Genomic DNA, 13,717 nt, shown 5'->3' on the forward strand with positions numbered 1-13,717 from the left:
ACCCTGTTGTGGTGTTCTCTCCATGGCATCACTGTAAAATACATGTGTTTAAACAAATAAATCAATAAATGGGTTTGCTGAAGCAGCTTACTTTGTTTATTCACCAAAATTGGAGTCAAATCCCAAATAATCAAAAATGTCCACAGACAGAGCAAGCCTCTCCTGAGGGCCATCTGTCTGCATCCAGGAGCCAAAGGAGTGGACACAGATCATTGATGGGAACACCACTGCTCCGACTCCTGTGCTGATCCCACCCTGTGCTTTGACCGGCTCGATGCTGAACTGGGGAAGCAGCTGCTGGACGGACAGACAGACAGACAGACAGACAGATCCTCTGTCGGGAACCCTGCTGCACAGAAAACATCATTATTTTCCCTGCTGAACAACCTGGTGTTATTCTCTGGACAGAATTCCACTCAGAATCTGCAGGACTGTTTCTAGGCAGTTTCCTCAGCCTTTGGGCAACCCATCCCATGCCATGGGGGACAAAGGGCCAGGAATAATGAACAGCTTACAGCCGTGGGTTTGAAACTGTTCACTTTCTTTCTCGTTTGCTGAAATTTAGAAGCTAAAGCAGATGAATGTCACCAAACAGAGGTTGGTTCTATCCTGTTCTTACCTTCTCTGAGTAATATAAATCTGTATTTTTCATCAGATACAGTCAATGAACTGTGTGCACACACACTCCTGATGCAGTAATTCACTGGCTTTCCACCCCAGGGAGGTAGGGGCAATGTATATACTGCTTAGCCCATGTTTATGTTAAAATGGTTTCTCACTCAGAAGAAATCTTGGCTTTGATGAAAGGAAACAGAGTAGAATAGTGAAACAGGTTATCTCCAACAATGTTGTTTGGATTACGTTGTCTGAGAACACTAAAAGGGATAGCCTAGATATATTTACAGATTTTATTAAGTCAATAGCCTTCACAGAGAGAGTGAGAAAGAGATGTTAGGCATCATGCTTTAAAAAATCTCTATTAAAATTACAGAAATACCAGTGTATTTAACCAGTCACCATAAATAAATCACCCTGATGGCCTTTATGTACACAGTAATATATCACACCCAACTGAATGCCAAACCATAGTTTAGATGGAGCTTCTTGATGGAATATCCATGATTTTTGAAGAGCAGCAGGATCTTAGGAAAAAAAGAGGCAGCCAGGTAGGTTGTGTTGTTATTTACAGCCCGAGGTGAAGTGCCAGGTTAGAGGCACTGACAGGGCTGCTCAAGGCCATGGCCTCTCTTGTGCCCCACGGTGGCCCAGCCTGACAGGGAAGAAGTTCCTTTTCCTCACTGTTAAAATCAAACACTACAGGAAAACATTGACATGTAAGTCCTTTAGCCCTCAGAGCACTGATGAACTCCAGGTCTCCATTCCCAGAGTGAAGCAGAGAGCTCTGCAGAATGGGAACAGCTCTGATACCCCACGCTCCGAGGGCTCAGTCCTCCTGGGCACAGCTCAGCCTGGGCTCTCAAAGTCCTTTTACACCTTTTGGCCTTTTCTCTTGACTTGGGTTTTCTCCTCCCTCCTCACTTCCCGTCGCTTCCAGTCCCCGTTTTGGGAACGGTCTGGAATCACTTTGGTTTTTTGTTCAGGAGCCATCGAACCTGGAGCCTTTTGCCAGGTAGTCCTGCCTCCTGCTCCCTTCAGCGGTATCCCTGGAAGGCTATTCCTTGGGAACTGAGCTGGGAAAGCTGCTGTGCTGATAAACCACCTACAGTGTCTTCTGGTTGTGATTTTGAAGATGAGCTACAAAGGCCACTTGAGTCCTTGTGCTCTGCAGGGAATTGCTGCAATAGAGTCAGATGGCTGGTGCTGCTTTATCCTGTCAAATAAAACAGAAGCTCTATACCACACGGAAAAAGAGCTCTGAATACAAGTCCAGTCTTGTTCTGAACTCTTGGAAATCTACTTTTCCTTCATTTAATTGACAAAATGTGTAGATCATCCAAGGAAGACAGCCCCTGCCAAAAATCCAACATCACTAGTTTTTAATAATACAATGGGAATAACCCCTCAGAACATATGTAATTATGGGAATGAGTCATTCCAATGGCATCATGTAACCCCGTTCCCTGGGATTTGACAGGGATGAGGCCATATAAAGCTCGAGATGATTTCATTTCAGCCCTGGTCAGGGCAGTAGTGCCAAGGAGCTGAGGCCGTGTGGCAGAGCCCATGGACACCGAGCTCCAACCTCGCTGTCCCTCGCTGGTCCTGCTGCACCCGATGGACATGGGACAGGAAAAAGTTAAAGATCCAAAGGGGGGGGATGCCTCAATATCAAAGGAAAAGCTGTGAGTCTTAGAGCAACAAAAGATCCGTTTAGAGGAGCAATATCCGACCCGTGCGCTATCAGATACACAACAAACAGCTGCAGCTGCAGGGATGCTGCGAGTTAAACACCAGCTGCTGGCCCCAGTGATGGAATTTGGGTCAGGGAACATGTGAGAACAAGGAGAGCGAAGCAGAAAGGATGAGTTGGTGCCAGTCTGAATGCAGGTCCCACACATGATCAGTAGGATCTTTCCTTAGGACAGAAAATCCCACCCATAGCCCATTCCAACAGGGCCACGCTGTGAGTACAGCCAGGGACAGGGGCTGAGCCCTTACTGCCAACGCTTCCAGCCTGGGAATTCAGCACCCACCTCTGAGGCATCCCCGAGACAAGCTCTCCACACCACAACCTCCTGCCCAAAGCTGGCTGGGTCTGTTCTCTCCCAGAAGGAGACAGTGACTCTCTGGCTGCACCCCAAGATCTCTTGCTAACAATAAAGAAGGAGTTTTCTTAAGGGGAAGGAAGAAAGAGTGGGGGAGAGCAGAGCAAGTATTACTCAACTATTTAGTCTAAAATTTTGAAAATCAAAAGGATCTTCTGACAGATTGATATCAACTCTAATAGAAAACACACTTGTCCCGGGAAAAGTCTCCTACATGAGCCTCGAGTCTGATAGCTTAAACAATTATCTACAATTTGGAATTGATTTTTATGCCCACATTAGTGCGTACTTTTTCAATGCCCAAGGCACAGATAATTCTATTAAGAGAAAAACCAGAACTTGTAGGCTTAAGCCAAACAGCCTCTAAACTCCAGACTCCATCTTACAAAACATCTCTCAGGCCTGACTCATCAGGGCTCCCTTGCACAGCAGGGACTCTGCACCTCACAGCAAAACGCTGAAAATCATTAAAAGAACAAAACCCCAGCAGCTCTGTTATTGTTCTGGGTTTAAAGGAGCATTAGCAGCACCAGAAGGATGTTGCACTGGCCAGGACTGCTCCGCTGCTAATAAGTGTTTAGGAAGGATGGGCCAGGTCTGTGTTTTGGGGAAGGATTTCCCAAGGTGCTGAGCTTGGCCCTGGCCCAGGCTCTGGTATCAATTAACACCATTTCAGTGCAGCTTTGTTCATTTCCCCTAGGTGAGGAGCTTGCAGACTGCTGTTAAAATCTGGCAGTAACACAAACGTAGGCTTAGGCTTTAGACATAGAATTTCCCTAAATTTGATTTGTTACTGCACTGTCCATGCAATTCTTTACACACACATAAAAACACCAGTGTTGTTTCTAATTTTTATTTTTTTTTTTGCCAGTAATCCAGAAGGAACAGCCACGTGTGCCTGTAAACACCCAACAGTACTGCCCTGTGCATAAGTCTCTGCCACACCAGTGCCCCACCAACTGCCCCAGTGCTCTCCAGCAGTCCCAGTGCCCCTCCAGCTGCCCCAGTTCCCCACCAGCAGCCCCAAGGCTTCTCCAGCTGCCCCCATTCATCAGCGGATGGCGAGGAGCGCTACTGCCGCGCTCCCAAACGATTCCCATTATGTGTCTATGAACAAACATTCCCAAACAATGGGGGGCCCCCGTGCCAGGGCCCCGCCCGGCCTTGGAACCGCCCCGCGGTCCCGAGCGGCCCTCGGCCAGACCGCAGCGCCCCGGGCCGGGCACAGGGGCGTCCCGCCGCCCCCCGGGGGCCGGAGCCCTCCCAGAGACGGAGGGGACACGGGAGGGACAGGGGGACACAGGGGGACACGGGAGGGACAGGGGGACACGGGGGTCCCGGGGCCCAAGCGTTGCCATGGCGACCGGACGCGCACGTGGCTGCCCGGAGACGCCGGTGCGCCTGCGCCGCCTCGCGGGGTCTCCCGGAAGTTGGTCAGGCGCGCCGGAAGTGTTACGCGCGTGTCCGCGGCCCGGTTCGAGCGCTCCGGGGACGGGACGGGGGCAGCAGGACAGGGACAGGGACCGACCGGGCCAGGGACACCGGCACCGACACCGCCGCCATGGTGAAGCCGCAGTACAAGGGCCGCTGCTCCATCAACCCCTCCCGCGCCAGCACCAACCCCGGTACGGGCCGGGAGGGCCGGGCCGGGCCGGGCCAGGGCGGAACAGGCCGGGCAGGGCCGGGACTGACTCTCTCTTGTCTCTGCAGATCGAGTCGGGGGCGCGGGGGGGAACAACATGCGGGACCGAGCGACCATCCGGCGCCTCAACATGTACCGGCAGAAGGAGCGCAGGTGGGGACGGGCAGAACGGCTCGGTGTGGGTCCTTGCTGTGTGACCCCGGGAGCCTGACGCTGACTCTGGGGAGCCTCAGCCTGAGCCTGACCCCAAGCCTGGACCAGAGCTCCAAGTAGCCCAGCCACGTCCCAGAGGTGCAGCTGGAAAAGGCGCTGCAGAACAGCTGAACATGTCCCTGAAATGTCATGAGCCCCAAAACCACCCAGAATTCCCAGATTTCACACAGCACCATAGCTCAAAAGCTGCTTCCTAAATGCCTAAAGAGCCTGACTCCCCCTGGCTCCTGCATGGAGGGATCTCCTGAGGGGATCCCCCTGTGCCCCACTCAGGGGTCAGGCTGAGGAGCAGCTCCCACCGTGTCTGTGCCGTGGGGGCTCTGGGAGTCCTGGCTCACATCAGCAGTTCTGGTTTGCTCTGCCCCGTTTCCTGCTGTTTGGGGAGCAGACGAGGAGGAGGGATTTTGAAATGCTGCTGAACTTAAAGCAGGTCTGAACTTGGGAGTGCTGTGCTGATGAGTGCCCTGCAGAGCTGGTTAAAAGGCTCCAGGGAGAACTGAGTGGGGTTTGCTAGAAAATGGTTCTTGATGCCTTTTGCAACCCCAGGAGCCCTCCCAGGGCTGACCCAGACAGTTGCAGGGAGGATTTGGCCAGGCTGGAGGGATATCCAGGGCTGCTGTCAGGGCTGGATTAACTCACCTGCAAAGACCATGGAGCACTCTGAGCACTGGCTGTGGGTGAAGGGTCTCCCTGGATTTCACGGGTGTGCTCCTGGCCTGGTGCACACGAGTGCTGGAGGAGTGGGTGCACTGACACATCTTTGTTTGTCCCTTAGGAACAAACATGGCAAAGTGATCAAACCCCTGCAGTTTCAGTCCACGGTGGCTCCGGGCACAGTGGCGAGGGTGGAACCAAATATCAAATGGTTTGGTGAGTTTTCTTCAGCTTCCAGAGCCATCAAGCTTAAAAACTGTTGAGCTTTGTGTGTTGGAGGGCGTTTGTTCCAGAGCTGTGGTCTGAGGGCTGTGTGGGGTGGGTACTGAGCTGAGGGACCCCTCGCCTCTAGCTGCGCTCAGGGGGGTTGCTTTCCTTAAGGGTGGTTATTCTGGCTCCTGGGGTCATTCCCTAGCATCTGCCTGTGTACATGGATTTTAAGTGTCCTTAGTTTTAAAATATCCTTTTAAATGGTGGGAAAGAGAGGGATTGGTCTATTTCTGCTTATTTGGAACCCCAAAGTCCCCAGTAAAATCCTCTGGTTTTGTCCCTGGAGTTTTTGATCCCAGATGGAGAGTTCCTGTTTTATTGTGTCCCCAGGGGTGTGTGGAGCAGTTAAGGTGAGGAATGGCCAGGTGCAGTGTTTGTTTTTACATGCAGGAAATACTCGTGTGATCAAGCAGTCGTCCCTGCAGAAGTTCCAGGAGGAGATGGAGACGGTGATGAAGGATCCCTACAGGGTGGTTATGAAGCAGAGGAAGCTGCCCATGTCCCTGTTCTACGATCGGATCAAACCACACGTGGGTGTCACTCCCTGAGCAGGAGGGGCTGGCAGGAGAGGCATTTACCTGGGAACATGTTTCTGCTCAGTCTGGGAAAATGTTAGGTTCTGGAAGCTTTGGGAGAGGCAGCTGAAGTGGATTCCTTGGGGAAGGATGGTTCTGATTCCCTGTCACTGTGGGCATCGAGTGTCATAGCAAAGAAACAGTGAGAAGATGCGTTATTTAGTAGAAATTGTCATTTTGCGTTGGGAAATTACCCAAAAATCTTCCCTGTGAGGGTGGGGAGGCCCTGGCACAGATTTCCCAGAGAAGCTGTGGCTTCCCCATCCCTGGAAGTGTCCAAGGCCAGGTTGGATGGGGCTTGGAGGAACCTGGGCTGGTGGAAGGTGTCCCTGCCCATGGCAGGGGGTGGGACTGGGTGGGCTTCAGTGCCTCTTGAAACCCAAACCATTGTGGGATTCTGTGATAGGTTATGATATTGCCATATTACAATATATTCTCTGATAGGTTTGTGTGCCTGCTGATGTTCCAAATGTTCTAATACCTCTAACAGCTCCTGGACTTCTTCTGAGTCTGCTTCACACTGCAGACACTGGGGATGAATTTGAACGTGTGTTTTCTCCTGTATCACAAATCCTTGTGCATGCAGGCTTCATTCCTAGTACATCAAGTTTTAGTTATTGCCAGTTTTTTTTCATGGTGTCCAAACTATGATTTTGGACTCTTGGTAGCTATTTTGTCATATGGAAACTTTCTAAGTTTTGTGTAATAAAAATGTTACTTAAATTAGGAAAAGGTTATGTTAAAATGTGCATTACAAAAACAAATTGCTGCTTTCAGCAATGAATTGTTTGCTGTTCCAAGAAAAGTTGGCTTTCATTGGAAGCTTTAAAAATCTACAATTTTGATTGTAATTGTTCCTGACAAAAATCTGAGAATTTGGCGAGATTTGTGCTCTTGTTAGAAAAATAAGAAATGATCAAAGATAGCAGCTGAATTTTCATCATTGTGGCTCTAATTGCATTTGACACCATTTATGGTGGAAGAACTGAAGCATAGTTCTTTGGCAAGTGCATAGTGTTTCATTGCTTATTAAGTATCCACTCTTAGGTTTCCCAGAGCTTAAGCTGGAAAACTCAAACATTGTTATGGACATGCCTGTCACTTGTCACAGGCTCCAGGGCTGTGCTGAACTCTGGGATTCTTCAGTATGTGTCACAAGAGGTGGAAAAAGTGGTGCTTGGCTTTTTTTTTTTTTTTTAACCAACCTGTTTTTCCTCAGACCTCCAGGGTTCACATTCTTGACACAGAAACATTTGAAACAACGTTTGGCCCCAAATCACAGAGGAAGAGACCAACGCTGTCTGCAAGTGATGTGCAGGCTCTGGTGGAGAATGCTGAGGCCTCCTCAGAGTCTTATGACCAGGGCAAGGACCGAGACCTGGTGACAGAGGACACTGGTGTAAGGTGAACGGAAAGAAAAAAGGGTTCATTGTGTACCTGTCTGAAAAGCCAGCCTTGTTTTTAAAGACGTGTCTGGTACATCCATCAGTGCTGTTACTGTGTGAGGACTAAGGAAAGTGAGATTGGCTGAATTTGGGATTTTGGCTAAATCCCAGCTGTTACTTGGGCTTCGTCTTCTCTTTTGGTGTAAAGGGCTTTAGAGAAGAGAAGACAACACTGTGCCCTGTTTCTGTGGTTGCTGATGTCTCTGGTGATGTCTTCTAGGGATGAAGCACAAGAGGAAATCTTTAAGAAAGGACAGTCCAGAAGAATCTGGGGTGAGCTCTACAAGGTAAGCAGCATTTGGAATTGGCAGCAGAGTCACATCTGTTGCACAGACAGGGGCTGCAGCACAGCACTGAAATCCTGTACAGCCACAATGAGAGAAGCTCTAGGAGAAAACAGAGTTTCATTTCCAAATCTCTGCGTGACTGAGCTTGATTCTTGAGCTCTTGTCCTGCTGGAACCAACATTCTTAAAATACATTATCTAGAGAAGGGCTGGCAGAGCGAAGATAACAGTTTCTTTTGGATTCCTGGGGCTTCACCACAAGTAAACCAGTCATGTTCCCTTAAGTTTCTTTTGGCTAAAAACATCTGGTGTGTGGATGGGTTCGTCTTGGGAGAGTTCTGACCCTTAATTCCCTGTGAGCCACCTTGGCTGCTAGAGAAATGGAGACTGAGAGTTTGTGTGCTCTCTGTGACTGTTAGGTGTCAAATTGCTTGACTTTTTGCTCTGAATTTCTGAATGTAGTTTAAAACCTTTTCATTTGGATCTAAAAGCACTGGGAATGATCGAGCAAAACAGATTTCAGTAAGAGGCTGCCAAAACTGCAGGAAAAAGCTGTGAAACAAATTCACTTGGCTTGAAGCAAGTCGTAAAATGACAGCTCCCTGCTGTAGATGCTTAGTGGACTAACAGCAGGTTCCTGCTTGGTTGTGTGTTTCATATTGATCCAGAAAACATCCTTTATACCCTGATCCATTATGAAATGGCAGAAGGGAATTGCTGCTGAATGGATGACAAACACAGGGGGTTTGTGTACTGAAGCAATTAGTTTTCCCATTGGGGAACGGCGTTTTCTTTCCCTGGTGCATAAGAACAGGTAAAAGCTATTCAGTTGTCCAGCCTGAATTTGGAGGGCATTTAGGAAAGGGGGAGAGTAGAGCATCAGTGGGTGTTAGTCTGAGGGGAAATAACAGTTGTTTGTGAAGGATACAAGGTTTTAAAATTAATGCTGTAGTTTCAAAACTGATTAGTTTTCACTTGGGAGGTACAGATGTCTTGCTTTCTGTAAAATCCTTTCCTTCTGTGTGAATTTTAATTTTTCAGGTGATCGACTCATCAGATGTTGTTGTTCAAGTTCTTGATGCCAGGGATCCCATGGGCACTCGCTCCCCTCATGTGGAATCTTACCTCAAAAAGGAGAAACACTGGAAACATCTCATTTTTGTCCTGAACAAATGTGATCTCGTTCCTACCTGGGCTACTGTAAGCACACCCCTGCCTGTTATTCCTTGGATCCTCTTTGTTCCTGTTGCAGCTTGGCTGTAGCTCCATGCCAGTCCCATGCTGGTCTGGAAGGGTGTGCTGCAACTGGGGCACTGGGAGCTCTCTGCTTGCCTGCTGTAAAAGTAACAATTACGATGTAAATCTGTCCAAGTTTGGCTGAGTTGAGCAACACTCACCAGCCACAAATTCCCTACTTCCTCTGTCTGGATTTAACAGTTCAGCTGTTGTCTCCAGAGTATGCTAAATGTTAGTCTGCCTAGGATCCATATCCACCCCAGCTGGTTTGCTTTATGTCGTTAAACTAATGAGTTTTAGCTAGGAGTGAAGGCGTTTTTGGGAAATTGTTTGTCTTTTATACAAACAATACTCAGTGCTTTTAGCTGTTGGGTTGGGGAAGTGCTTCAAAGGTTCTCCCTAGCAATGTTCATGGCCATTGCAGCTGTAAGCCCAGTGCAGACACTGTACCCCCCTCTCTGAGCAGATCGTGTCACCCTCTCTGGCCCCAGGTCCCTAACCCAGTCTGTTTGCCTCTGCAGAAGCGCTGGGTTGCTGTCCTTTCCCAGGAGTATCCAACACTGGCTTTCCACGCCAGCCTCACAAACCCTTTTGGCAAAGGTGCTTTCATACAGCTTCTAAGGCAGTTTGGAAAGGTACAGAACAATGTTGGGGATCTGTGTGGTTGGTTTGGGGGGGCTAGTGTGTGGTGGTGTGCTTTGTTAGGGTTTGGGGTTCAGTTCTGCAGTTCTTCAGTTCTGACCTTCACTCCAAGGCATACAAGGACGTGTTATTTCTCACCAGTTACACTCTGACAAGAAGCAGATCAGCGTGGGGTTCATTGGTTACCCCAACGTTGGCAAGAGCTCAGTGATCAATACCCTGCGATCCAAGAAGGTCTGCAATGTGGCCCCCATTGCAGGAGAGACAAAGGTAAGAACATCCCTGTGTTCAAGGTACAGATAAGCACGTGGTCGAAGGCAGAATTGGTGTGAAATCAGCCCAGTGACGCTGTCAAGGCCAGCACTGAGCTGTGTGGCCAGGGAGCAGCTGATGGGCAGTCCCTCTCTGAGGCACTGCTCTGGCAGCATTCCCCGGTTCCCACCCTGCAGTCGTGGGAGCGCTCCGTGTCTGTGCTCTCCTGAGCCAAGCACCGGCTCAGGCTCTGTTAGTGCTGGTTCTCTGACTCGTCCTCACAAACAGGACACTGAACAAGCACTGAAGAGCAGCTGCTGATCTGTTGCAGGTGTGGCAATACATCACCTTGATGCGGCGCATTTTCCTCATCGACTGCCCCGGGGTGGTTTATCCGTCGGGAGACACCGAGACAGACATTGTGCTGAAGGGAGTGGTACGTGTCTGCACGGGCTGCTGCAGAGCTTTGCTGTTGTCCATGCAGTGGGCTCAGAGGGGTGAATACACACTCCCAAAGGGTTGATCCTCTACCCTGCGTTTTCAGGTTCAAGTTGAAAAGATTAAGAGCCCCGAGGACCATATTAGTGCTGTGCTGGAAAGGGCCAAAGCAGAGTACATCAGGAAGACATACAAAATTGATTCCTGGAAGGATACAGAAGACTTCCTTGAGAAACTTGCTGCTAGGACTGGAAAACTGCTAAAGGTGTGAGAGCTTCCTGCATTTGCAGGCTGGAAGAGTGTGGGGCCTGTTACTGAACATGGGAAATGGGAGTGTTTGTTACAAGGCATAGGAATGTTGCTTACAAGGCGTAGGAAGGTGTTGTGCCCTGCAAACGTGGACATAAATTGTTCCTGGTTCTTTCAGGGTGGTGAGCCTGACTTGCAGACTGTGAGCAAGATGGTTCTCAATGACTGGCAGAGGGGCAGAATCCCATTCTTTGTAAAGCCACCAAATGCAGAACCAGGTGAACCAGGTTCCCAGGTGAGATTGTGATGCTCATGCCTCCTCTTCTACATACTATTTGATTTTCTTAATGGAATTCACTGCTGCTTTTCCCAGAGTGCCATGAGACTTGGGCAGTGACTGGGCTCTGCACAAGCCTGGTCATTCAGGTGACACTTGAATTCAGTGAGCATCAGGTTTGTGCTGTGCTCTTACAGAGATACCTGAGCCATTACTAACTACCAGAAATGTCAGTGATTATGACATTGTCATTGTAGGCTTTTTCCAAAGACAGAAAATAGAAATTGGAGATGGTGGGACAGACTTTGTGGATAATTTATCCATGACACTCTTCCTTGCAGCCTCCTGCTTTGGAAGAAGCTCAAGTGACCTCAAGCCAAGATAATACTGAGGAGAAAGTCTCTGAGTCGGTGGCATCAGGTGTGGAGCCGGAAGAGAGGAACAACACAGACACTGAAATCAGGCAGCTCATGTCCCACGTTCGGCAGAATTTCGGCAGGATTAATGTGGCACCTCAGTTCTCGGAAGAAGACCTGGTTCCTGTGGATGTGCCAGGCTTTGATGAGACAGACAGTGATTCCTGTGGAGAGGAAGAACAGGAAGAGGAGAAGGAGAATGAGCAGCATCAGGATGCAGGAGAGGAGGAATCGCAGGTGGCTGCACCGAGTGCCAGGGAGAGTCCTAAAGCAGTTCTTAAGGCTTTGGAGGACAAGATTGCAAAATACAAAAAATTTCTGGATAAAGCCAAAGCCAAGAGGTTCTCAGCAATAAGGTACCTAAATCTGTCCAGTGTTTTGCAGGGGGAAAAGGGTTGATGTGACTGCTGTAGTTCCACTCCATGCCTGACTTGCTTGACAGTTCCCCTGTGCTGCCTCACATAAGCCACAGTTTGTCTAGTTTAGCCATCAGGGTTGGAAATTTGGCCAAGCAGCAGTTTAGTTTTGAAAGGTTATTCCACGAAGTACAACTTTTGAAAGTTGTCTCTTAAGCTATGGGTTAGAAATCTCTTGGTATTCTGGGCAGCAAAATTACATCTTGGATCTCTCCTTGGCTTATTCCTACCTCGATATGCCAGGTGGGTCTCTGTGCACATGCAGAGTATCCTGGCCCATAGAGCAGGCCCAGTTTTAGAAAAGCTCACTCACCAACCTTGTGAGGACTGAGATTTCAAGGTTAAGGGTTATATTTTGTCTCCTGTGCAGCACACGAGCCCAGTAACTCCAGAGACAAGAGTACTGCAATATGTTTTTAGGTGCAAAGACTGTGGCTTTGGTGCTGATGGGGGACTGGGATCTGCTGGAGACTGGTGGCTTCTCGGTTTGTGTTACATCAACCTTTATTGCTGATTTTATCTTCTGTAGAATCCCTAAGGGACTGAGTGACAAAGTGTTTGCAAAATCCATGCAGAAGGCTGAAGAACCCAAAGAAGCTGAAGACAGAGGTAAAACAAGATTAGTAAATGTTCTTAATCTGTGTTTGGAAATCCTATGAACCAGAGAAGAAAGGGAGTTAGGGGGAGAAGCACCCACTGGCTCCTGTGTCCAAGTTCTTTTCCCCTGAAGCTGCTTAAATGTCCCCTTAGCTGACCCAAGAGCTGCTGCTGACCTGCTGTAGCCTCGCTGTAGAACACCTGTCTGTGTGATGGGAGATGTTCCTGTGAGTGAGGGAAGGTCCAGAGAAGGCAAATATTGTGTTCCCAACAGCTTGGGCTCCAGGCTGCAGCCAGAGCAGCTCCCTCTCCCTGGGGTGTTCCACAGGAGGGAGTGAGGGGGCGCAGAGATACATCAGTCTGTAGGTTTTACCGTGGCTTCAGTTGCCACAGGCAGTTGGATTAAAGGCACAGTCAGGTGGGAGAGCCCCATTCTGAAAGGACTATGGAATTCTCCTGGGCTTACTTGAGGCTGGAAGCAATCTGCTTCTTGAGAGCAGTTCTCACAGTAATAGCTACTGGTTCTCTGGTGAGGAACACGCACGTTGTTAAATAAGGCCAAAGGAATACATCGCTCAAGGAGTTGGGATGGTGACCCCAGTCTGAAGTTCTGCAAACAAATGGGTGTTCTGGAAGATACCCAAGTGTGTGATTTCTGCTGGTTGCAGGCAGCACAGAGAAGAAAAGAAAGAGGAAAGCAGAAGAGGAAGGTGATGATGATGATGACCAGCCTTGCAAGAAACTCACATCCAAAGAAGTAAGTGTGATTTCTTGTAGTACAGCTGAGCAGGGAAATAGAGTGGCTTTTTTATCCATGGATTGTCCATTACCACTGAAGAGCTTTGAGACTCAGCATGAGCAGGAGGGGAGTAAAGACTGAATTCTGTTACAAATGTCCTGTCACAACTCATGTCACAGCCCTCTTACCTGACTGTGCACACCGGGTTGCTTCCTGTGTCTTGTTGACTACTTCTGTAAAGATTGAAGCATAGCTTTCTTTTTTAAGAGCATGGGTGGGTGGGTTCCCTATAGATTCCCATCAGTAACATTTTGTTGGGAATTAGTTATTCTACGTAAGGCGTGTGGAATGTGAACACCATTGGAGAGTCGCAGACATTGAGGCTATGGATGCTGGGGATTTGCTAATGTGTTTTGTCTGTGTTTGCAGAGGAGACGAGCCGAGAGGCAGCAGCGCTCCAAGAAAGTTGGAGTCCGGTATTATGAAACTCACAACGTGAAAAATAAGAATAAGAACAAGAAAAAAACTGGCTTGGAGGAACAAAGATCAAAGCACAAAAAATACAAACACAAGCAATAGCTGCTTATTCTATTAAATTTTACATAAAACAGTTCTAGTATGCGGTGGCTTTTTCTACTATAAAA

General features: G+C 48.7%; 1 protein-coding gene across 1 annotated transcript; it reads left to right on the forward strand.

Annotated features, from left to right (window-relative positions):
• The first annotated feature begins 4,219 nt into the window (after positions 1 to 4,219).
• On the forward strand, positions 4,220 to 13,683 carry GNL2 (G protein nucleolar 2). Its single transcript, XM_027886708.1, has 16 exons — positions 4,220 to 4,351; positions 4,437 to 4,521; positions 5,357 to 5,451; positions 5,896 to 6,035; positions 7,300 to 7,484; positions 7,746 to 7,812; positions 8,853 to 9,011; positions 9,569 to 9,682; positions 9,831 to 9,959; positions 10,273 to 10,377; positions 10,486 to 10,644; positions 10,807 to 10,923; positions 11,247 to 11,677; positions 12,267 to 12,346; positions 13,003 to 13,091; positions 13,503 to 13,683. Exons 1-16 carry the CDS (start codon positions 4,288 to 4,290, stop codon positions 13,650 to 13,652), a joined length of 2,169 nt encoding a protein of 722 aa, XP_027742509.1. The 5' UTR covers positions 4,220 to 4,287; the 3' UTR covers positions 13,653 to 13,683.
• Positions 13,684 to 13,717: the final 34 nt, after the last annotated feature.

The sequence above is a fragment of the Empidonax traillii genome, unplaced genomic scaffold, assembly GCF_003031625.1.
Source record: "Empidonax traillii isolate 1590-97213 ecotype Southwest subspecies unplaced genomic scaffold, ASM303162v1 scaffold192:size804837, whole genome shotgun sequence".
Lineage (NCBI taxonomy): Eukaryota > Metazoa > Chordata > Aves > Passeriformes > Tyrannidae > Empidonax > Empidonax traillii.

Coding starts and splice junctions, on each gene's coding strand:
- GNL2 (XM_027886708.1), top strand. CDS start 4,288: ATGGTGAAGCCGCAGTACAAGGGCCGCTGCTCCATCAACCCCTCCCGC. Junction 12,347..13,002: donor CAAAGAAGCTGAAGACAGAG/GTAAAACAAGAT, acceptor TGCTGGTTGCAG/GCAGCACAGAGAAGAAAAGA. Junction 13,092..13,502: donor AGAAACTCACATCCAAAGAA/GTAAGTGTGATT, acceptor CTGTGTTTGCAG/AGGAGACGAGCCGAGAGGCA.